Source organism: Hippocampus bargibanti, linkage group LG14 (genome assembly GCF_051943395.1).
Source record: "Hippocampus bargibanti isolate YZ-2025 linkage group LG14, ASM5194339v1, whole genome shotgun sequence".
NCBI lineage: Eukaryota > Metazoa > Chordata > Actinopteri > Syngnathiformes > Syngnathidae > Hippocampus > Hippocampus bargibanti.
Genome location: NC_142747.1, coordinates 6,469,883 through 6,493,972, shown reverse-complemented (window position 1 = coordinate 6,493,972; position 24,090 = coordinate 6,469,883). Strand labels below are relative to the sequence as shown.

At 43.6% G+C, this 24,090-nt stretch overlaps 2 protein-coding genes across 2 annotated transcripts in view; both read left to right on the top strand.

Annotated features, from left to right (window-relative positions):
• cntn5 (contactin 5) overlaps positions 1 to 24,090 on the top strand; it is a 130,301-nt gene that overhangs the window by 20,707 nt on the left and 85,504 nt on the right. The window contains exon 2 of the mRNA XM_089013643.1: positions 6,132 to 6,250. Coding sequence (XP_088869769.1) covers positions 6,196 to 6,250 — 55 coding nt within the window. The 5' untranslated portion in view covers positions 6,132 to 6,195. The remainder of the gene's footprint in view (positions 1 to 6,131; positions 6,251 to 24,090) is intronic.
• On the top strand, positions 9,779 to 13,145 carry LOC148888110 (uncharacterized). Its single transcript, XM_089014423.1, has 2 exons — positions 9,779 to 11,394; positions 13,037 to 13,145. Exons 1-2 carry the CDS (start codon positions 10,201 to 10,203, stop codon positions 13,061 to 13,063), a joined length of 1,221 nt encoding a protein of 406 aa, XP_088870549.1. The 5' UTR covers positions 9,779 to 10,200; the 3' UTR covers positions 13,064 to 13,145.

Below are 24,090 nucleotides of genomic sequence, written 5' to 3'. Positions count from 1 at the left end.
AGCGAAACGTCCAACACCAAGTACAGATGAGACTGCTGAAGAAACCTTTTCATCCATTGCACTCCTTGTCAGTGAAGTGCTGCCTCTGCGAGCGAAACTAATTTTTTTTTAAATAATCTTTTCCAGTGTATGCTCTTTGTCTTTTCACATTCCAATGGTGGTATTAGCACACTTTTAGAAAGGCACTATGACCACTTCGCGATTTTGATATTTGGTGCGCACTTTGTGGTCTAATGCAACACTTTCTAAGTGGCTGCTTTCTTGTTTTTCATACGCTCTGTCATATCAAAGCCAAACATGCTAAAAAAATTCATTTTGGCACAGTTCAACATTTTTTTTCTCTACGTAACAACCAACAGCTGTTTCGTATTGACGTTTTAAGGCAAGATAGACGCAATGCAAGAGCATTCCAATGCAGCTCTCACCATTTGAATAGACTTTCCCGGAGAGATTTTTTTCTGCATATTGTGTGTCTGCGCTGCGCTCTCCTGGGAGGAGAAAGTGGCAGTTTATTTACAGCAACAAGAAAAGAGGAAAACATCACCTCCTGTTGCTACAGAGTGGGTGAGCACTCGTCACCAACTCAAAAACAAGACTTCCGGACTATTCAGCGAGAGTCTTAAAACGTAAAATATAGCTATATGCGGTGGACTCTTTGTAAAATACGCTCAGTAGAAGTCATTTGAAGCCATTTTACAAATTATGGACACAACTTGTCCGGACACGTCGGTTGTCCTTTAACTAAACCTAACAAAATAAAAACTTCTATTAGTCTAATTGCACAACCTTCGCTTTTCACTGCTTTCTGAACATGAAAAAATAAAATAAAATGAAAAGTCTTACCTGGAAGACTTACACAGACAAAAAAACCTTTTTGGGCAATTTTTTGGGGGGAAATGGATTTCAAAAAAACAAATAAAACTGTACTTGCCGCACCTGTCGCGCCTCCCAAATGGCTTTGGGTCAAGCGGATCAGTGCCAGGATGAGAGCTGCCCTTGAAAAGGTTGTTTGCACTGCTGAGCCAGCGTGAAGTCTAAAATGTCCATCAGGGAGACGCGAGGGCAGCCCACGCGCTTCCACATGGCTTTTTACCACTCCTCCTGCCTGCCGTTTTACAGCTGATGTACCATCCTATTATGCAGTTATGTCATCAAGTTCTCCCTGGATGGGAAGTAGAAGGTCAGCAGCAAGTTGGAGGCTTCCTGAGGGCTCTCCATCAGACTTGAATTAACATAAGAAACTGATTCTCGGCATTTTATTCCATGCTTGAAGAGAAGGAGTTGATAATCCATCTTGAACGACCCAGAACGGTTATGCTCGAACCTGCGTGGTTACTTTTCCGTTCCACTTTTTCAGAGCTGTGCGGCAACGATGGAACCACTTTTCAAAGCCTTCTCCAGAGAAAGTGACTGACACTGCCAACTTATTAAAAATGTTTTCCAACAATACTTAACCATATTTTCATTTTCATGCTTTATGTATGAACTCATTCACTTCCATTCCCAAATTTATTTGGAAATTGAAAAGCATGATGTGGAGCGCCATTCCCAAATTTGTTCGGGTTTTGTTTTTTCTTGTGGGGAGGGGGGGGGGTATAAAGCGCTGGTCAGACCTCTGGCAATGTTTTTTCCCTTCCACGAGGAGGCAGCATTTGCCTTTTGCACAGCCGACCCCACTTGCACCTCATATTACTGCAGACCCATATAACTTCTGAATTAACTCTTTTTTTCTGATGAAAGAAGAGAGTCCAAGGTTTCTTACACTGCATTGAATGTTTATGTAGTCCTCTAAAACTCGATATTCTGTGGGTCCTGCAATTTGAATGAAAATGACAAAAACCCTGGCACTGGAGTGGACACATTTTTGAACATCGTCTGGCAGTGAATGAGTTAATTGGGGAAATAATGAAACTATACATTTTTTGGGGAGTGTAGGCACCGCTAGCCGGGTCTCATTCAATAGTCTGGAACATTGGAGTATAATAGTCGTGGCTCCTGCCTTGGACTGGGGCCTCTTGGGGTGGTTGCCGGAAGGATTCAGGTGGTACCGACTGTGGACAAATCGCTCACTATGGGACTTATGAATGCAAGCTTTTACCTTGCTTTGTGTTCCCCAAGCTTCTGAATTTCATCCATTGGTTCAGATATAAATATGGTTAGGTATTGTTGTATACCGTTACTATTGGATGGTTATTTTTAACTTGGTGGAAAATGGTTACAAACTGCAAATGGCGGCTTCAAGTTAATTTACCTGATCCGAAATGGGCATCTAGACAATCAAAAATTACAACATGACCTAATATAGCTGCAGCTTGGCTTCAGAGTCGGACCCTTTCTAGCATTCAGTAAGAGTCCTAAGACCCTGAAATCAGTTCTTTCAATCAACCTGAAATCGGGTGGACTGTCTACCAAGACAAGGCACACGCAAATGTTTCAATACCCTTATTATCAAACATCAACTTCTCCATTTTGATGCAAGGAAGCCGCTTTACGCCAATTCCAAAGCTTGCGCTTTGACCAACTGCTCCGAGGTAATTTAAATTAATGAGCCCCCTGTCAGAAGCAAGTGTCCGAGATGAATGGACGATGCACAAATTCTCACGCTATTATGCCGACACTGCCTAATGTGGCCAGAAAGAGTCTTTTCAAAGATTCTTCAAACACAAGTGTCCATTTGAAGCATTTGTACACCTGTCTTTGAACTTTTCGAGGCACATGATTGGGCGCTCTGCGGGTGTCACGGCGGGAACGGTAATTGCCCGCGCCGCGGTCCCCCTTTGGTAATTGTCTTTTGATTGAGGTCAGCGGGACAATTAAAAGCATTGATGGGTGAAAAGTGGTGGCGAGAGAGCGCAGACGGCCGACATTTGCGACAAGGATGAGCGCCGGGGATAATTGTGCGTGGGAGCGGGCCTCAAAAGTCAGTTCAATGATCATATGGACTTTTTTTTCTTTTCTTTCTTTCTTTCTTTTTTTTTTTTGAAGACACACGCTGACTGATAGCTTCTGTATCATGCCGTTCGCAATAGGAACACAATCTGCTTGCGGAATTCAATGTCACATGACATAATTTTTTTCAAAGGGGGCCAGATTTGTGTGTAGGGGGATGTTCTTTACATTTAGCAGCAATTTAAATACATTTCAGTGAGCCATTCTGTGTTTCAAAAGTGTTTTGTTAGTTTAATTTCACCTGTCTGATGCATATGTTTTGGTTCATTTGAAACATGAATATCAATTTGAATTGACATTTACAGTCCACTTTCCGACTTTTGTTGCCATTTTACAAAATTGGGGGGCTTATTTGTTAAATCACTCATGTACAATTGCTGTTCCTAATTGAGTCTCTAGATGGCAGCACTTAGCACATGCAGCCCTACTGTCCAATTCTACTTGTGGGCTAGACATTATTGATTTTGATGACGGAGGCTGCTGGCCGGATGAAAATTTGACCACGGGACGCATTTGGCCCCAAGGCTGGACTTTGGTCCTTTCTAGATCATAACCTTTATCCAATCTCTACAAAATGATCCCTCATTGATGATTCGGTGGATGTGTCAGAAGTCATGTTGGCGGTTAGCGTTAGGTTATGGCTGATATTGCACCATCCCAAAAAGTTAGCGTTGGTTAGTGCGGCTATGTGTAATTGGCTTCATGCAAAACTAAACTCATTCCGGTTTTGTGTTTCATGGTTAATTATAACCAGTGGCGAGCCATGCATGTCAACCCTAGGCCCTCAGTAGTGTTACGTCAGAATCAATCCACAACTGCGACTGTAAAAACTGTGGTATGATTTACTACAAGTCCACTTGAGGGTGCAGATTGCCAGGAAATAAGTGACCGACCTTTCTTAATGATGTCGATCTTTCCTTGAAAATGGAAACAATAAATCTGTAACCAGATCCATTTTCTTCTCCTTCAGCCATTGTGGGTTGACAAAACCACTGTTAAATCAATGCAACAATACATTTACTTATGCAGCTCGCTACCGATACAGTGTGCTAGCTCTGGCCAGTATTCTCTTGTCACAAGCGGCTCGTGACAAGAGCACTGCTAAAGAGTGTTAGAGCAGTTTTCGCAAACTATGATCAGCTCAATCATAGTTTGCAATCACAGTTTGCGAAAACTGACATTTAGCAGCCCCTGCAAGAAGGCGCTGGTTGGCCCTTTTGGGTTGCCAACTTGAAATTGATTCGTAAAGCAACAGTTTCATCGACACATTTGATGTGACAGGGCCCGCAGATCTGATTGTGAAGCCGTCCAGGTAGATTTCTGGACCCTGGTAACAAATGATGGCTGAAATGTGATTGGTTAAATGCTTAAATACGAAAATGCACATCTGGAAGCGCAACAGGTGAAAAGCAATGAAAGAAAGCTGAAAGACAATTTGGTATCACAATTATGTAATCAGAATGCATGGACAAAGTATAATTCACATCAGGTGTTTGATTCTGATATTTTTAGGCCAGCAGAGGAGGCCTTGCAGGCTCTGACGGTCCACCTCTAGCATTAGCATAGGCCTAGCAATATCATAATGATCGCTTCACGCATCCCAAAAACACTCACAGATTGTGCAAAATGAGTTGTCGAGTGTCTGACGTTTGTCAATGTTCTGTGCCACGTTTGCCGCATTCGGCATTCATTTTGCCAATTTGTGACCGTCCAACCGAGCGACTGAAAGCCTGTCTTGACAAACAAAGAGAGCTGTCCACATTAATAGCCGCATGATCCATCCATCGGGATGAAAAACAAACATTGTTGTCAATACAGGGACGTCATTTTTGGCAATTCCCGAGGTCGCATCAAAAGCCAAGCAGGCGACAGAGCATTTCATCGTTTTCACTGGGAGACCCATTAGACCAAGCCTTGTTATTTTTTTTCTCCCCGCCCCATTGCTCTCCTTCCCATTTTTTGTGCAAACGGGTCAGTGGTTTCAATGCTCCTAACACAGTGAAAACCTCGAGGCTGAAAATCAGCATGAAAACAAAAACGATTTGAGACTGTTTAGCTCCTTTGGTACACTTGCAATGTATGCAAGAGTCAATGTGTATATGATGTGGGATTGAGCACTGATTTTCCGCCAATGTCAAGGAAGTTGGCGGGCATGATCACGATTGGAACAGTTGTCCGCTTGGCTTGGATTTATTACGCCGCCAACAAGCATCACCTCGGCCTTCGCCCTTTTGTTTCCTTCCAGTTTATTTGGGATACAATTAGATGTAACAAAGAGTTTTTTTTATGTATGACCGGTTGCGCAGTTTGACGCCAATGTCTGCCAGACATGTTCTTTGGAGCACCCGTGTGTTCGTGTGTACGTCAAAATATCTGTTTTGCATTTTGTTCCCTTACTACCCAATTTGTTTACACAACCAAGATCGGTACAATTGCGACCAAAACATGCGAGGTAGAAGTAGAGCAGCGCTGCACAAGGGAAAGAAAGGGGGAAGTTGGGTCGATGGGGCGAGGCGAGCTCTCTCCGCTTCCATAAATGATAAATGCGGGACAGCTCCTGCTGGATGTGGACATGCCTCCCTCAACCCCCTGGGCGTTCTCCAACATTCCCAATCACCATGTGAGGGAGAAGATGGGCTTTGCGGCACGGAGGTGGAGAGATCCGAGTGAGAGAGCGCCACGGAGAGTCGGCACGGTACACCTAATCAGATAAACACAGGCTGTAACAGAGAAATGATTGACGACAAAGGTCAACACCGTTCAGGAAACAATGCCTGATGTGTATCCATTGTCCACGTCGTGATTAGAAAATGCCTTGGTCTTTTCAAATTCTTTCAAGGCTGCTGTGCTTTGATTTATTTAATTTATTTCTGTGTGTGAGAGGTCTCCAGGTATATTTTATTATTGCTTTTTGGTGGTTGGTGATGGATCCATTTTTTGCCATGCTGTCTCATATTAATATCTTAATATATTTTTTAAAAATATTGTACTTTACCGTGCGTGAATGGCTTCAATTTAAAATGCAATTTTAGCTGGAATCGTCCAGCCATACAAATGAGACAAATATGATGTCAAGTATGAGAAAGATGAAAAGACAAGATGGATGACACGTTTTTCTGTCGTTGTAAATAATGCACCAAAGTTGCGCTACATCTTGCTTACCGCGTTGCCGTTGCATGCAGGCGCAGCTTTCATGAAGAAGCCGAGCTGTTGACCTTCTCATTGAAGGGGCCCTCGTCAAAAAGTATGGGGTCACCATGGAAACCAATTCTTCTACTCTACGTCATCGGAAGCCTTTCAGGTAAGAGATGCTCCCCGCCGTCCCGCCAAATAATCTTGTTTGAGGAGGAAAAGCGCCATCTTCTTAGGTAAGGAGAATCACGGGGGACGACATGTCGTAATGCAAATGAAGGTGTTGTTGGGGTCTTCGTGTGTGCATATTTGAGGGCCGGGGTGAAAATTGCATATTACACATTTACATGTATATGAAGGAAAAAGGGAATTGCTGCCTAAAATAGAAGCTGCGGTGGTCACAGAATGGCACGGTTCTTCATCATGATTGAAGTATCGGCCATATTCCGCATCCGTATGCGGAGCAGGTACACAGGTGTGTGTCAATAAACAGGGATGGAAAGATTTATTTTTTGTTGTTCAGTTGATGTCTTTTCCATTTTAGAGCCGGTATTGAAAATATGTTGAATTATTTTTTTTTTATTTTTTTTAATGTATGTATTTATTTTTTTATGTGACATCAAACTCCAATTTGCAATATCAAGCCATTTGGATTCCTGTCATTGTGATTATTATTATTATTATTATTATTATTATTATTATTAATTTCTTGTTGTTGTTTTTCAAAATAAATAAACATTTGAACATTCAAAATATTTCCACGAATTTAGTAAGTTACTCAGTTATGTGTGAAAATAAATAGAGTTTTGTATGGTATTCAAATTTATAGACCTGCCACTGGTGTGACAGGTGTTTACCTGACACTGTCTGTGTATTTTTAGTTACTGGTATTATTAATTATTATTATTATTATTATTATTATTATTTCTTTGATTTATCCACCCATCACAACCCAATACACAATGGGAAAACAAAGCAGGGGAACAAAGTATTTCATTATAAAGTTAAATGCAAGAACCAAAGCAAGGGCATGGAAAATCCTGCTGGAGCCCTCACATCCTGCCCACCACCTCTTCCAGCTACTCCCTTCATGATGCACTTGACCCATGCATACCTGGCCCTTTTGAAATACTTAACTGGGAGTGTATAGTCTTTCGATAGCTACTGTTATAATAATATTGTGAGGCTCATTGTTGCTGCCATTACCCAGATCAACAAGACCTCGTTTTGGGAACGTTCTGTCTAATTTTTGGAGAATCACCTTTTACTGAGAAAATAATTCTCTTTTTTTGACACCTCAATTCCTGTAGCCTTGGCCGTAGGGGGTGCACATTAGTTCGAAAAACCTTCACTTAAAGGGGTCCCCGGACCCGCAAAATTTGAGAATCCCTGCACTTTGAAACAGCAAATTCTTTTGTGCCAAGTTTAGCGCCGACAGCTGTCACAAAGGCTTGATGGACTTCAGCGTGCCACTTCAGACGCCCCCAAGGGTGCGCTTTTGCCTTTTATGCGCCACCATACTTTTGACATGATGGCTCGTGTAATGGATTATTGCTCCATTGTTCTTGTAGAACGTTCAAAAAGATGCTCACTTTTGAGGACAGCTGCAACAATTCGGACGCTCTCCGCTCCGAATTATAATTTGACTCCCTATTTCGGCTATCTGTTCCTTTTTCCATTTTTGAAGATAAGCGTCAAACATCGGGGAGGGATGGGGGCGGCTTTCACATGACTCGCTTATAATAAAAAATACTCCAGCACGGTGGCGAGATCGGGGCCATTTTCGCCTCTCGCCCGATACTGATTGAACCACGGAGTCAAGTGTGGACCTGTAATTCAGGCGTCCCTCTGAGGTGTCTCTGTTTCCAAGAAGTGTGTACCAGGGATTATTGATGCGTTGACTAAATTGGTGATTCATGAGGCCACTTTGACCAAGGGTGAAGGTGTCATTCGCCACAAATACGCTTTGGAGAAAATGGATAGATTTTGATACACTGCACATGAAATGAGTATTGCCGTGATAGACTCTTAGCTGCAAGATGCACCTGTACAACAGAGAACATCAATTTAAAAAAAACTATTTATCAATCTGATGTGATTTGTTGGAGCACCAGTATACAAAAACAATCCTTGCTTCTCTGTCTGTAAATATACAGTGAAGTAAAGATGGTTGACGTTCCACTTCGTTGTCTTGTTCATGTTACGAAAGCAAATTTAGCGGTGGCCGACTGCTTTGTGTGTCTTGGCTGGTGTGTGGATATCGACAAAGTAAGGACGGTCTGATTTTTACCGAAAGGTCTTGAGCATCAAGAACCTTTCGCCTCACAAACATTAAATTTGCAAGCATATAATATTGGCTGACAAACTAGCTTTCGGCTGACGAACCAAATCACATAGCGCCACGGTGGCTGGTGCACTAGTTTTCGGCAGATGAACACCAAACCGCGCGGTGGAACAGTGCCCCGGTGGCTGGCGGACTAGTTTTCCTCACCCCCTTTCTTTGAGTGTGGACGTGGTTTGTTATCGAGTGGAGTACTTTGCTATTATGGGACCGAAAAAGACCCCACCACAGGCTAGTGTTTAGCTGAACAAGACACAAAAGAAAATTACGGTCGAGCAGAAGAGGGCGATTATCGAAAAACACGAACGAGGTGTGCGTTTGTGTGATTTAGTGTCCCTGTACCAGTATGCCAAGTCGACCATTGCTACGTGTGGCTAAGGGTGTTTCTGTGTTGTCTAAGCAACGGTCTTAGGCAATAAAAGAGTTTGAAAAACTTCTGTTGATTTGGATTAACGAAAAGCAGCTAGCAGGTGTCAGTGTGAGTTAGGTTATTTTCACCGAGAAAACACGGCAACTTAACTCGTACAGTAAAGTCTCGTTATATCGATATTCAAGGGAGTCCGAAAAAATATCGATATAACCGGGACTATCGATATATCCGACCCTGTTTGCATGTAATTTTCTCCATGCGTGCATAGAAATAGTATCGATATAACCGGGACTATCGATATATCCGATATCGATATAACGAGACTTTACTGTATATCATCAAGAGGCAACTACATACACGACCATCACAAAGGTCAATAAAATGACTTAATTATACACTACATTCACAGTATAGTGGCTGTTCAGTGACACATTGTGTGTCAGTTTATTAAAACCAAGTAAGGGCAATTGGCTTTTGTCTGTTTGCATTTAGTCAGTCGCTTTATTTCTTTTATTTTCTTTTGGGTTTTTTATTGCTTTCGTTTGATTACTTTGAGCATGAGAAACTTTTTACAAGGCAAAGACCGACGATTTCGTCGCCATTCCCTTCAATTTACCATCCTGGGGGATGGGAGGTTTATTTTGGGTGGCACCATCAGGGAGTGGTGGCCTTCCTCCAACTGGCAGGGGCGCTCTTGTACTCACAAGTTGTGCCCAGGAAATAAAATCAGCTCTGCATTCAGAATTTGATTTTTTTCCTCTTTTTTCAGAGCCTCTGTACCAATGCCAGTGCCGGTTAAAAGGATGTTTTCATGAACCACTCAGGCTGCAGCCAATTAGCGACTACTTTAGACATGAAGCGAGTATGACGGCAGGTGCTGCTGTGACAGGTTGTAAATTATCGTATTTCCTATTTTGGTTACATTCGCGTAGTTCTATTGGTTTACAAATGATATATATCGAAAATGTTTATTTAAACATGGAACGCCTGCTTCAGTTCGTGTTTCGTGTCGGACCGATTTAGATCGTTGGACCGGAAATTGTTGTGCGCGTACGTTTGCATTAGATCGGGGCATTCGAAGTAAACCACTGTTGAGTCAAGACGTATCACATTGCTTGTCTTGTGGTTTTTTCCTGGATCCCACAACACCGTATCTCCCTTACTATAGTGGAGAGCGCAACATTTTGGAGGCACCGCTGGGATATTTGTGTTCGAGTGTTGTCTACTCGCCGTGGGTAGAAGCTCGCGCCGAATATCCCCAATCAACCCAGTCGGAGTGGCGTCGCCGTTTACTGGTTTGTTTCTACATGTGCTCTAGTTGCATCTCTGTGCGTACAGCCACCACTAGAGGGCACTGGAAGACTTTGAAGTGAATCCGGCCAGCTGAACTGCGTCTACCCTCTCGAAAATGGCGTTAGAGGAATTACAGTTGGACATCAAAGGCAAGTTATTTGGACTGAATTTTCAACAGTTGTCAGAGTTATGTGCTGAAATCCAAATATCTGGACTGGAAAGAGAGCAACTTACAGGAAAGACTCGAGGCCAACTAATTAATATTGTGTCAACCTACATTGAAAGAGCTGAATTAGAGCTAGAAGATGAAGGAATGTCAGATTTGCTACGTGTCAAGGACTTGATTCAAAGTATAAAAGATTTTGAACTAGGAATAGCCAAACCAAGTGAAAAAGGTCGGGATGCAGTGCGAAAGAGAAGCATAGTGCCCCCAGACACTGCCCCCTGGCGCAAAGATTTCAAAATATCTGGACAAATAGGTGAACTCGGACAAAAAGATAAACTCACATTTCCTAATTTGGTCAGACAGATAGAAAGTGGGCTCAGTAAAGGCTACCAGGGGGATGAGATCATTGATGCAGTGGTTCGTGCCATAACACCAGGTCTGCAGTTGAGAAGCTACCTCGAAGGGAAAGAAAATCTCACCCTACCTTCTTTACGAAGGATTCTCCGATCTCACTATCAAGAGAGAGGAGCCACTGAATTGTACAAGCAGCTCTCATCGGAAGTGCAGACTAATAAAGAGTCCCCACAGAAATTTCTACTGCGTGCGATGGATCTTCGTCAAAGGATTCTTTCTGCATCTCAAGAGGCTGAATCAGGGGTGAAGTATGATCCCACGTTGGTCCAGAGTTTATTCCTGCACACAGTTCTGACGGGGTTACAGAGTGACAATGTAAAGAGTGATATGCAACCTTTCCTCCTGCTAACCACCACATCAGATGAAGTACTGTTAGAAAAATTAAACATGGCATGTGCAAATGAAAAAGAGCGACAGGAAAAAAAGAAAAATGCTGCTGCACGGGTGACAACGCTGAACACTGTCCAGTTAGATGACACACCAGTCCCGATTGGGAAGAAGACAGTCTTAAAGCAGAATACTTTTACTGTGCCGAATGAACTCCTTTCAGAGATCAAAGAGATGAGGTCAGAGATGATGCTGTTAAAAGAGCTGCGTGCAGAAGTGTCCCAGATCAAAGAGACTATTCAGAAACCAACAGCCACTTCTCAGCCCACCAGCGGAGGACCTGAACGCCTGCCTGACCACTACCCTGAACAGGTCGCCTTCACTCCACCTTCACAATATCAGGTAGATCCACCAGCCAGGCACTACTACAACCAGCACTCCCCATCAGCTCTTCAGCAGTACCACCCAGCACCAGGCCCCAGGTCGATGAGGGGGGCAGCACAGTTCCAGCAGCGGTTCGCCCCTCAGCAGTACTACATGCCCCTTCGCCCTCAGCCCAGGTGTTATTCTTGTATTCAGACAGGTGAAGAATATTGTCAGCACTGTTTTAAATGTGGAAGTAGTGAACATTTCAGAGCAGGCTGCAAAGCACAGAACTCAGCTAGGAACCATGCTTTAAACTAGAAAGGGTTACCCCAGTGGGACATGGTGTGACCACAGAGACAGATAGGTCCCAGCGTTACAGTGGTGCTATGAAAATGGAATGTAAGCCCCACACATGTGGCCCCGTTCAGAAGAGATATAAGCAGTCATTTGTCGAGCGTACAGATAAGAAACAGTGTGGCAAATTACCTTCGGTCAGGGAGTTAGTGGGGAAGAAATGTCTTATTCGGTGCTTTTTGGGTAACAAAAGGGTTGAAGCACTCTGGGACTCGGGGTCCCAGGTGTGTGCTGTAGATGAGTTATGGAAACAAACGAACTTACCTGACGTGTCATTGAAAAATGTGAATGAGCTTATTGACCCTGATAACACTCTCAATATTGTGGCAGCTAATGGAACGGATATGCCTTATGTAGGATGGCTTGAGATACCATTTAAACTTGGTGCTAATGATCCAGGGCTACTTGTACCAGTATTAGTACTAAAAGGTGACCAGCAACAGTGTCCTATCATAGGGTTTAATGTCATTGAGCGTCTTGTGTTAGATAGCCTCTCTAATGAGTCACAAACAGGGGATGCAGAAAAGCTCTTGAAATCGGTTAGACTAGCTTTTCCCCACCTTAAGCGCAATAAAGCTGCCACTTTCATAAAAGCAGTTAGTCTGGGACAAGCACATGAGTACCGTGTAAAAACAACAAATGAGAGATTCACTATAGCCAGGCATAGCTCACTTATTATTCCATGCAAAGTACAGGCTAAGCCCTTTAAGGAAGATGTTACATTAGTTTTTGAGCCAAGTGAAAACCCACAGTGGCCAGATGGCCTCGAGCTTTGTGACTCGTTGGTCTCAGTAAAGGCAGGTTCCATCCCTAGGATAGTTGTTAGTGTCCAGAACCCTACTAATCATGATATTAGGTTTCCAGTAAAGACTATTATTGGTACAGTGCAGTCAGTAGGGTCTGTCTACCCAGCTAACATATTTAAAAGGGACCTTCCTTCAGCGGTTGTCAATGAGGTCCATGTCCAGAATACCACCATCGCTCTCAGTGAGCAGTGGGACCCCCCAATTGACCTTTCTCATTTGGACGAAGATAAAAGAAAGACCGTTCAGCAGATGTTGAGAGAGGAATCGGCATCATTTTCAAAATCGGACGACGACATAGGGTGTGTGGAAAACCTACAAATGGACATTTTGTTGAAAGACACTGAGCCCGTTTCAAAGACATATATGTCTGTCCCAAAGCCAATGTACAGAGAGGTGAAAGATTATTTACAGGACTTGATAGCGCAGGGGTGGGTGGAAAAGTCCACTTCCTCCTACTCATCCCCTGTCGTCTGTGTCAGGAAAAAAGATGGTACACTGCGCTTATGTATTGATTACAGAGAGCTGAACCGGAAAACACACCCTGACCGGCACCCCATCCCACGGGTACAGGACGTGGTGGATAGCCTTGGGGGTAACACCATCTTCTCGCTGCTGGACCAAGGCAAAGCATACCACCAGGGGTTCATGTCCAAAGGGAGCCGACACCTGACTGCCTTCGTGACCCCTTGGGGCCTTTATGAATGGATTCGAATTCCGTTTGGACTCATGAATGCACCAGCAGCGTTCCAGCGGTGTATGGAACAATGTCTGGAGGGGTTACGGGACGAAATATGTGTCCCCTATCTTGATGACATTCTTGTTTTCAGCGGGACATTTGACAACCACGTTGAGGACGTCAGACGAGTGTTGCGACGTCTCAGGGAAAATGGAATAAAACTCAAAGCCCGAAAGTGTGACCTCTTCAAGCCGGAAGTGAGATACCTCGGCAGGATTGTCTCTGCTGAGGGGAGCCGAATGGACCCGGCAGATACAGCAGCAGTGCGTGCCCTGAAAAACAAGCAGCCAGGCACTGTCGGTGAGCTTCGAGCCATTTTGGGACTATTAAGCTATTATAGGCAATACATCAAAGATTTCTCTTGTATCGCTAGTCCCTTGTATGATTTGCTTAAAGCCCCTCTGAATGTTGAGACTCAGCAGCATCAAAGACAAAAATGGAAAGTGAGACATAACAGTGTGTCTTCCAACACACGTATTGAGTGGAGTGATGAGCATCAGTCAGTGTTAGAGCAGCTAATAGACTGTTTAGTTCAACCACCAGTTTTAGGTTTTCCTGACTTCGCGCATCCTTTCATTTTGCATACAGATGCCTCTAACCGGGGTTTAGGCGCTGTGTTGTACCAAAGACAAAATGGCAAACTTCGCGTGATAGCCTATGGCTCTCGGACATTAACTGCAGCTGAGAAGAATTATAACTTACACTCGGGCAAGTTGGAATTTTTGGCGCTTAAGTGGGCGATCACAGACAAGTTTCGTGATTATTTGTACTATGCACCATTCTTCACTGTGTATAGTGACAATAATCCACTCACTTATGTACTGTCGACTGCTAAGTTAAATGCAACTGGGTGCAGGTGGGTCGCAGAACTTTCTGATTTTAATTTTACTGTTAAATATCGTCCCGGTAAGGAAAATGTTGATGCAGACAGTTTATCTAGGATGCCCCTTGATATGGTAACATATATGGAAGGATGTACAAAAGAAATGTCATATGATGCTGTGAGTGCTGCCGTACAAGCGGTTGACCAACAGAACGAGTCTAGTGCAGCTTGGTCTATGGGAATTTCAGCTACGTGTGCCGAGGTGTCACTAAACACACCGATAGCCCCATTGACTGTTGGACAGATCAAGCTAGATCAAGAGACTGACCCCATTATAGGACATATTATTAGATACAAACTGGCGGAGACGAAACCGCTAGGTACTGAACTAAGAAAGCATTGTCCTCAAGTTGTTTGTCTTGTGAGGGAATGGGACAAGCTACACTTTAATGACAGAGGTGTTTTGTACAGAAAAACGGCAAACAGAACCCAACTACTGCTTCCTGAAAAACACAAGGTGACAGTGTTAAAAGAGCTGCATGATGAAATGGGCCACCATGGTGTAGAAAGGACTCTTTCCCTTGTAAGGGATCGTTTTTACTGGCCCTTTATGCAAAAAGAAATAGAGGACTATGTACTGAGAGAGTGTGTGTGCCTAAAACACAAAAAGCCCAACCGTGAGACCAGAGCCCCTCTCACTAATATTGTGACTACTCAGCCTTTTGAACTTGTCTCCGTTGACTTTTTGCATCTCGACAAATGTAAGGGTGGTTATGAATACGTGCTTGTGCTAGTAGACCATTTTACACGTTTCGCTCAAGTTTATGCTACGACGTCCAAATCTGGCAAAACAGCGGCAAACAAAATCTTTAATGACTATGCTTTAAAGTTTGGGTTCCCCCTTCGAATTCACCATGATCAGGGTGGTGAATTTGAAAATCAACTTTTTGCTCAACTGAAGGAATATTGTGGGGTTGCGGGTTCAAGGACAACCCCCTACCATCCACAGGGAAATGGACAGGTTGAACGATTTAATCGAACACTGATCCAGATGTTAAAGACACTGACAGAGAAACAAAAGAGTAACTGGAAAGACTCACTAAACAAACTCGTTTATGCTTACAACTGTACCAAAAGTGAGGTGACAGGGTTCTCACCTTTTTACTTACTTTATGGACGTTCACCACGTTTGCCAGTTGATATGTTGTTTAGTTTGAATCCAGACTCTAACCAGGGTGAAACCAACCAGAAGGACTATGTGAAGAAGTGGAAACAGGGCATGGAGGAAGCGTATGCGATCACGGTAGAAAATAACAACAAAGCTGCTGCCAGGAGTAAGAGACTATATGACAGTAAACTAAAGTATTCTACCCTGTTGCCCGGTGATCGTGTTCTGGTTCGAAACTTAACCCCACGTGGAGGTTCAGGCAAACTGAGAAACCACTGGGAGGATGTTGTTCATACAGTGGTTCGTCAAGTCAGCCAAGACATTCCAGTTTATGAGCTGAAACCTGAGAGGGGGAAGGGCAGATCTAGGATACTCCACCGCAATCTCTTGCTGCCATGTGATCATTTGCCATTAGAGACTTCACTACAGTCCCAGTCCAAGGAAAAGTCCACTCGGCAACGACCGAACAAGATGCCGGAAATGGATCCGGAAGAGGATGATGAGGAGGATGAGTATTATCCAGTGTTGCATCGCCAGAGCACCCGACCAGACTCACCAGAACCGCGGGACGTGAGCTTCGTGGAGACAACCCACCATGATGACAATCAACTGGGGAATGAACTGCCGGGGACAGAGCCGGGAGCTGCGGAAGTTGACCAACCTCAGGAGGGCAACATTGGTCCGGAAAATGATGCACCTGTGACGGTGTGTCCCCCTTTTCCCCAGCCAACCCCCAGTAATCCTGATATTGGGGGAAATCAACGGCCACGACGAGAACACAGGAGACCCAAGGTATTCACGTATGATCGCCTTGGTTCGCCATCTTGTTACAATGTAGGGACAGTACCATATCATGGTGAACAGACAATGCCTTGGATGTATGGCGCACACCCCTATCATGCCACGAAATACTACAGAAATGGTTAATCGACACTTCGGTTTAATAGAACAGTGAGATGGAAACAAGAAGACCCCGATGAGCCCTGTATAAGTAAAACGGAATGTATGAAAAGAGTTCCAGTCTGTGAATTGTTGATTGTTATAATGTAAACAGAATGTATGAAAAGAGTTCCAGTCTGTAAACTGTTCATTATTATAGTTCATATTTGGATGCAGTTCATAATACCGTGCGTCATTGTTTTGGGCACGTCGTCCAGCGTATTTATGTATTTACTAGTACATATGTTGGGGACAACATCTATTTTGAGGGGGAGTATGTGACAGGTTGTAAATTATCGTATTTCCTATTTTGGTTACATTCGCGTAGTTCTATTGGTTTACAAATGATATATATCGAAAATGTTTATTTAAACATGGAACGCCTGCTTCAGTTCGTGTTTCGTGTCGGACCGATTTAGATCGTTGGACCGGAAATTGTTGTGCGCGTACGTTTGCATTAGATCGGGGCATTCGAAGTAAACCACTGTTGAGTCAAGACGTATCACATTGCTTGTCTTGTGGTTTTTTCCTGGATCCCACAACACCGTATCTCCCTTACTATAGTGGAGAGCGCAACACTGCCATGCTTGTTTAACGTGGGGATAACTCATACATTCAAACCTATCCCATATCTGTAATATCGCCACCGCGAACATTGTTGGATATTTAAGCCCTGTCAGGTGACAGCCAGCACATGCTAGTTAGCAGCGCATGCTAGTTAGCTAAACGCACAACCGGCAGGGAACTGGGAGAGTATGGTTGAGTCCACAATTGAGTTGTCGGAATCCAACAATGCTGGAATAATCTGAGTCTGTTTTTCGTGATTAAGGTCATTCAAACAAAGTAAGGGCAGTTATCTTTTGTCTTCACTTTGACGCGAGTCTCTCTCTTCCGCATGTATATTCTGCATGTTGATGAATTACAGCAAAGTTTCAACGATGGACTTCTCTCCTTTCTGCTCAGTTTATGAAAACAAAGTATGAACCAGTCTCTTTCAGTCTCCTGAGGATTTTTACAGCAAAGAAAACGTGATCTGCCCTCATCTTCTTTAGTCCAACGATTATTTGCCGTAGCTTGTCTCCACTTGTCTGTTTTGCAAAAAAAAAAAAAAAACAGCACTTGTTACTGGGGCAACCTTTACAAGCAGCCGCGAGGGATCAAGATTTTAGCGGACGCAGAAGAAAATGAATCAGAACCACCGACTCCGTGGAGGATCTTTCCGCGTAAATGTACTCCACCCTAATCGGCCTCAGTCAATCGAATCTCCCCGTGAAGGTCTTCATTAATGTCACGCTTTGTCGACTAATCATCCTCATCTGCCCCCTCCCCTACCCCCGCCAATATTTTGTGTACTTAATGCAAATTAGTCCCATTAATTCTTTGTTCACAAATCTGGAGCTGTCCAACAGTCTGGTACCTGGGTCTCTCCAACGTGTCATCTTGCCCGAACCTCACCTCTCGCCGTTGTGACTCATTTACATACCAGGCGCATTGCCTAAAGATACCCCGGGCTGGTTTGGCGAATGCTGACCTTCTTGCTAGTATGTTAATGTGCCTTACATCCAGAGGTTTAAACAAAGTGCTTACGGTTAAACTGAAGTAGACGTGCAGATATTTATGAACAGCATTTGTTACATTAGCCCTTAGCTAAAAAAATGTTCAGTGTGAATGTGAATAATAGTGTTTCTATATAGCTGAGATTTTTTTGAATACTGTACTAATAGCTGATTGTTTGGCTTCCGACTCAATGCGCAAATAATTCACATATTATATATATTATTTTATGTATAATCTCAACACAACTAAATTGTAGTTATAGAGCACTTTGACTTTGTTTGGTTTTCTGTGAAGCATAATAGGAGCAGTCCCAATGTAGCCACAAGGGGACACAAGCCAGTGTCTTATTGTGCCGGTCCCAAGCCCGGATAAATTCAGAGGGTTGTGTCCAGAAGGGCATCCCAAGTAAAACATTTTTTGCCAAAACAAATATGCGAATCAAACCTCTGAATCCCATACTGGATCGGTCGAGGCCCGGGTTAACAACGGCCGCCATTGGTGCGGTTGACCTTCAGGGTGCCAGTGGAAAATTGACTACTGTTGGTCGAAGAAGGAGAGGAGGGAGGTGTGCCCGGAGTAAAAGAGAGAAATGGAACGCCAAGAGTATAGAACGAAGAGGAGGAACTTTGAATGTAGGAACAATGACAGGTAAAGGTCGAGAGCTGGTTGACATGATGCAGAGAAGGAAGGTAGACATTCTGTGTGTCCAGGAGACGAGGTGGAAAGGGAGCAAGGCTAGAAGCTTAGGGTCAGGGTTTAAGTTGTTCTATCATGGTGAAGACAAAAAGAGAAATGGAGTCGGGGTTATCTTAAAAGAGGAGTTTGTTAGGAATGTCTTAGAAGTAAAAAGAGTATCAGATAGAATGATGAGTCTGAAGCTAGAACTTGAAGGTATGATGTTCAATGTTGTTTGTGGGTATGCCCCACAAGTAGGATGTGAGCTGGCGGAGAATGAGACATTTTGGTTGGACTTTGATGAAGTCATACAGAACATCCCGAGAAGTGAGAGGGTTGTAATTGGTGGAGACTTCAATGGGCATGTTGGCGCAGGAAACAAAGATGATGAGGAGGTGATGGGCAGGGTTGGACTCCAGAGAAGGAACGTTAAAGGACAGATGGTGGTTGACTTTGCTAAGAGAATGGAAATGGCTATTGTGAATACTTTCTTTCAGAAGAGACAGGAACATAGGGTGACCTATAAGAGTGGAGGCAGAAGTACACAGGTAGACTACATTTTGTGTCAACGGCGCCATCTAAAGGAAATCAGTGACTACAAAGGTGTGGGTGGTGAGAGTGTAGCCAGACATCATAGGTTGGCGGTATGTAGGATGACGCTGGCAGTGAGGAAGATGAAAAAAACCAAAGGCTGAAGTGAGGACAAAATGGTGGAAGTTGAAAAAGGAAGAGTGTTGCATGACATTTAGGAAGGAGGTAAGACAAGCACTGGGTGGGCAAGAGGTCCTTCCAGATGACTGGCAAACTACAGCGAACATAATCAGAGACACAGGTCGGAAAGTACGGTAGAAAGAAAGGTAGATAAAGAGACTTGGTGGTGGAATGGGGAGGTGCAGGAGTGTATACAGAGAAAGAGGTTAGCAAAGAAGAAGTGGGACACTGAGAGGACGGACGAGAGCAGACAGCAGTACAAGGAGATGCAGTGCACGGTTAAAGTAAAGGTGGCAAAGGCCAAACAAGAGGCCTATGATGACTTGCATGCTCGGCTGGACAGCAAGGAAGGCGAGACTGATCTTTACAGGCTGGCGAGACAGCGAGACAAAGATGGTAAGGACCTGCAGCAGGTTCGGGTGATTAAGGATAGAGATGGCAGTGTATTAACAGGTGCCAGTAATGTGATGGCAAGATGGAAAGAGTACTTTGAAGAATTGATGAATGAGGAAAATGAGAAGGAACAAAGAGTAGAAGACGTGACTTTTGTGGACCAAGACGTACCAAGCATGAGCAAGGATGAAGTGAGGAGGGTGCTGAAGAGGATGAAGGTGAGCAAGGCACTCGGGCCTGATGATTTACCAATTGAGGTATGGAAGTGTCTTGTAGAGGTGGCGGTGATGTTCCTGACCGGGTTATTCAACAAGATCTTAGATAAGACATGGGCAAACTACGGCCCGCGGGCCACATACGGCCCGTTAGGCTTTTTAATCCGGCCCGCCGAACTTGCCCAAAGTATAGTAAAAACAGTGTCTGAAACTCATGACAAAAAGTTAGCAGACAACAGGGCAGGTAAGTGAAAAGTTGCCTGCCCCATTTTTCACAACTTGAACAACAATGAAACAACAAATCACATTAAAAACATTGTCACAAAGTAAAGTTGTTTTAAAATCAAGAATGTACCTACTACAAATGCTACCGTGCTTAATTTACGGTAAATGTGCATGGCTGTAGATTTTGCTACAGTAGTCGATTGTCATTGTGGTGCACAATGCAATGTTTGCATTGCTTCCTACGAGCCACTAAGCCCCTTTCATAAGTCTCACGTACACTTTACAGTCACGGTTTAATGTAAATTTACGTTTTGTAGCGTCACATATGTTGTTAGCTTCTTTTGAATCTTTCTTCTGGGCTGAGGTTCTGTGCATCTATTTTGGAAAATGACATGCAATTGCACGACTTTATAACGCTTGCGAAAGTCCGGAAGAGAGAAGCAGGCTTCTGATTGGCTGCCGTGCCGAGTATGCAAATTTCAACTGCAGGTAGCCTACGTCTGTGTGCTCGGCGACGGTACACGTGTACTGTTTGCACATGAAGGCGAGAGCGTCAATGGAGAGTTTTTTGAGCGCGCGGTCAGGACAAACCATCTATGATTTGGCACAATTTAACACAAGTAGGTATTATTGAGCTTGAATATTTCGTTGTGTAATAATATGTTTTGAATGTTGAAAGTGATTCCATTTTTCAATAAATATTGATTTCTTTAACTTTGCCCCTTCAATGAAAACTTATTAAAAACAAACGCAATCTTGATAAATCACAGTGCATATGTTATTTTAATCTATTTCCATTTCCTCCTCCAAGTATCTGCGAAATAGTATGTAAACGCCATATTCCTTGAGACGAATTTATTAACTAATCAGGGATATTTTTCACATTTGAAAGACAGTTAATAAATTGGGTTGTAGTGTTCTTACTGTGCTATGAGGTTTGTACACACTACATTTAAAGGACAACCGGCACCATTTTTTTTTGTTTCCCACTGACATCAGAAAAACGTTTTATAGCATCTAAAATACCCAAATCAAGCAGGCTGATATTTTTAGTTAAATGAAAAACACCAATAAAAATGACTTCAAAATGAATCCGGAAATGGCCAGTTTCAGAAGGTCCCACCCCCTTGTTCGTTACGTCACGCCAAGACGTCTTGCCTTGCTCGAGATTCAAAACAATGGCTTCAGATTCGGAGAAGATGTTTTCTTGTTACTCATCCAGTTATGAATATGATTCAAATAGTTCTGAAGAGGAAAGCATAAATGTTTGCAATTGATTCAAGGAGTCCTCCCATATCAATTCGAGCCGTCAATGACAGCAATGTAGCACCCAGAAAATGCAGAAGATTGCGCCCAAGCTCCGTTGGAAATGGGCTGATTTGTCAGCTGGGAATTTGTGTCAGCAAATATCAAATAGTTGTCTTGGTGCAACACACAACGATTTACCATGGTGTTATTGATGTGTTTTCCTTCTAATTTCGCCATAAACACGGATCAACACGAAGTTTTCAGACCAAACAAAGTACCCAAAATGCATTTTGTGTCGCTTTCTCGGTCAGGGGCGAACTTAAAACTTAAACTATAGCTATATGCTGTGGAGTCTTTGTAAAATATGCTCAGTCGAAGTCATTTGAAGTGATATTATAAATTATGGACATAACTTGTCCGGTGGCGTCGGTTGTCCTTTAATGCTTTAGGTTTAGTATTTCCGGCCCAAACACTCCCTCCAAATGCTCCTGGCCCGGCCCCTCTGTCAAATTTTAGAACCCAATGCGGCCCGCGAGTCAAAAAGTTTGCCCGCCCCTGTCTTAGATGGTGAACAGATGCCTAAAGAATGGAGACGAAGTGCACTCGTGCCCATTTTTAAGAACAAAGGAGATGTGCAGAGTTGTACTAACTACAGAGGAATAAAGTTGATGAGCCATACAATGGAACTCTGGGAAAGAGTAGTTGAAGCTAGACTAAGAGCAGAAGTGAACATTTGTGAGCAGCAGTATGGCTTCATGCCAAAAAAAAGTACGACAGATGCATGGGTTGCTTTAAGAATGCTGATAGAGAAGTACAGAGAAGTTCATAAGGAATTGCATTGTGTCTTTGTAGATCTAGAGAAAGAGTATGACAGGGTGCCCAGAGAAGAGCTGTGGCATTGCATGAGGAAGTCTGGAGTGGCGGAAAAGTATGTCAGAGCGGTGTCAGACATGTATCATGACTGTAAGACAGTTGTGAGGTGTGCTGTCGGTGTGACTGAGGAATTCAAGGTGGAGGTGGGACTCCACCAGGGGTCAGCTCTGAGCCCCTTCTTATTTGCTATGGTGATGGACAGGCTGACAGACGATGTTAGACAAGAATCTCCTTGGACCATGATGTTTGCAGATGACATTGTGATCTGTAGCGAGAACAGGGAACAGGTGGCAGAGAAACTAGAGATGTGGAGATATGCCCTGGAAAGGAGAGGAATGAAGATCAGTTGCGGCAAGACAGAATTTATGTGTGTGAATGAGAGGGATCCAAGTGCAAGAGTGATGCTACAGGGAAAATGGATGAAGAAGGTGGAAGATTTTAAGTACTTGGGGTCAACTGTGAAGGTGAAGAAGCGTGTCCAGGCAGCCTGGAGAAAAATGTCAGGGGTGATGTGTGATAGAAGGGTTTCAGCTAGGATGAAAGGAAAAGTGTATAAAACAGTGGTGAGACAACTCCATGATGTTTGGACTGGAGACAGTGCCACTGAAGAAAAGACAGGAAGCAGAGCTGGAGGTAGCAGTGCTGAAGATGTACAGGTTTGCTTTGGGAGTGACCAGGATGGATATGATCAGGAATGAGTACATTAGATGGACAACTCATATTAGAGGCTTTGGAGAGAAAGTCAGAGAGGCCAGACTGAGATTGTTTGGACATGTCCAGAGGCGAGACGTGACTATAATATGCCAGGCAGGAGACCGAGAGGAAGACCGAAGAGGAGGTTTATGGATGTGGTCAAAGAGGACATGAAGGTAGCTGGTGTGAGAGAAGAGGATGCACAAAACTGGGATATATGGAGGACATTGATTCGCTATGGCGACCCCTGAGGGGAAAAGCCGAAAGGAAAAGAAGAAGATAATAGGAGCAGTCCCATTTCAACAAGGAAGTAAAAACTTCCTCAAACTCATGGAAAGTAGCTGTCCCTGGAAAATAACTACTGGGAAACCAAAAAAGAACTTAATTACCACGAACTGTGGGTTATTCGATAATCAGACTTATATTGTTCCAAATGATGTTATCATGACAGCAGTTTTGACCGCTCCCTTGACAATAGCCAAAGATTGCATTTGCCGCGTGCATTCTTTTGTGAGGTAATCAGCATTTCTTCAATTTTCTGCCGCTTCTGAACGGCACCCGATCGCCGGGGGTCATCGTTTTGTTCAGATTTGGGGAACAGCCTTCACAAGAGCTTTAATAGCTCAAATATATATAATTTAGGATGTAAAAAAAACAAAAAGATTACACTTTGGGCTGACTTCACTGGTGTTTTTAGCTTATTTATTCAATTTGCACGCATCACAACATCTAAATGCTGCTTCACCATGTTTTGTTCCTAACTCTGGTCTCCACAAATAAGATCAAATCTGCTGACCTCAGAACCTGGGTGAGTTTATATGTCATTACATTTTCTTTCATGTATTCCGGATCGAAAGCGGTGAGTGATTTTTAGACCAGAGGCATCGTTGTAGCCACTGTCAACCCTCCTAGTCAACAGGTCGCTATGTTCCGAATGATCTGTGGCTGTTTGATGCTCTTTTGGGGGAATTTATTCGGAAACACTTTATACCTATGTCACATTTCATGGCGCGCCTAAAATAATTGTATCGTGTCCATGCGTTGACTTCCATAGGACACATGTAAGGCACTAATCACATGCTCTGTTTCGTTCTGAGCTGGCGCCTCCCCCGAGGGTCCTTGGATTACTTCTTGGGCTTGCGTTACGTTCTAATCACATCCCGCTCAACTCTCGCTGCACCCGCACTCTGAGACTTTTGCATTTGTCTCACAGCCCTCGATGTTCTGCCGCTCATCGGCGCCATCTGTGACTTCTCGGCTTGTCTCGGAGCTACATGAAATGCCCGCCCGTCTTGGGTCGTTGCACATTTTTAAAA

Coding starts and splice junctions, on each gene's coding strand:
- LOC148888110 (XM_089014423.1), top strand. CDS start 10,201: ATGGCGTTAGAGGAATTACAGTTGGACATCAAAGGCAAGTTATTTGGA. Junction 11,395..13,036: donor CTCCACCTTCACAATATCAG/GTAGATCCACCA, acceptor TATTGATTACAG/AGAGCTGAACCGGAAAACAC.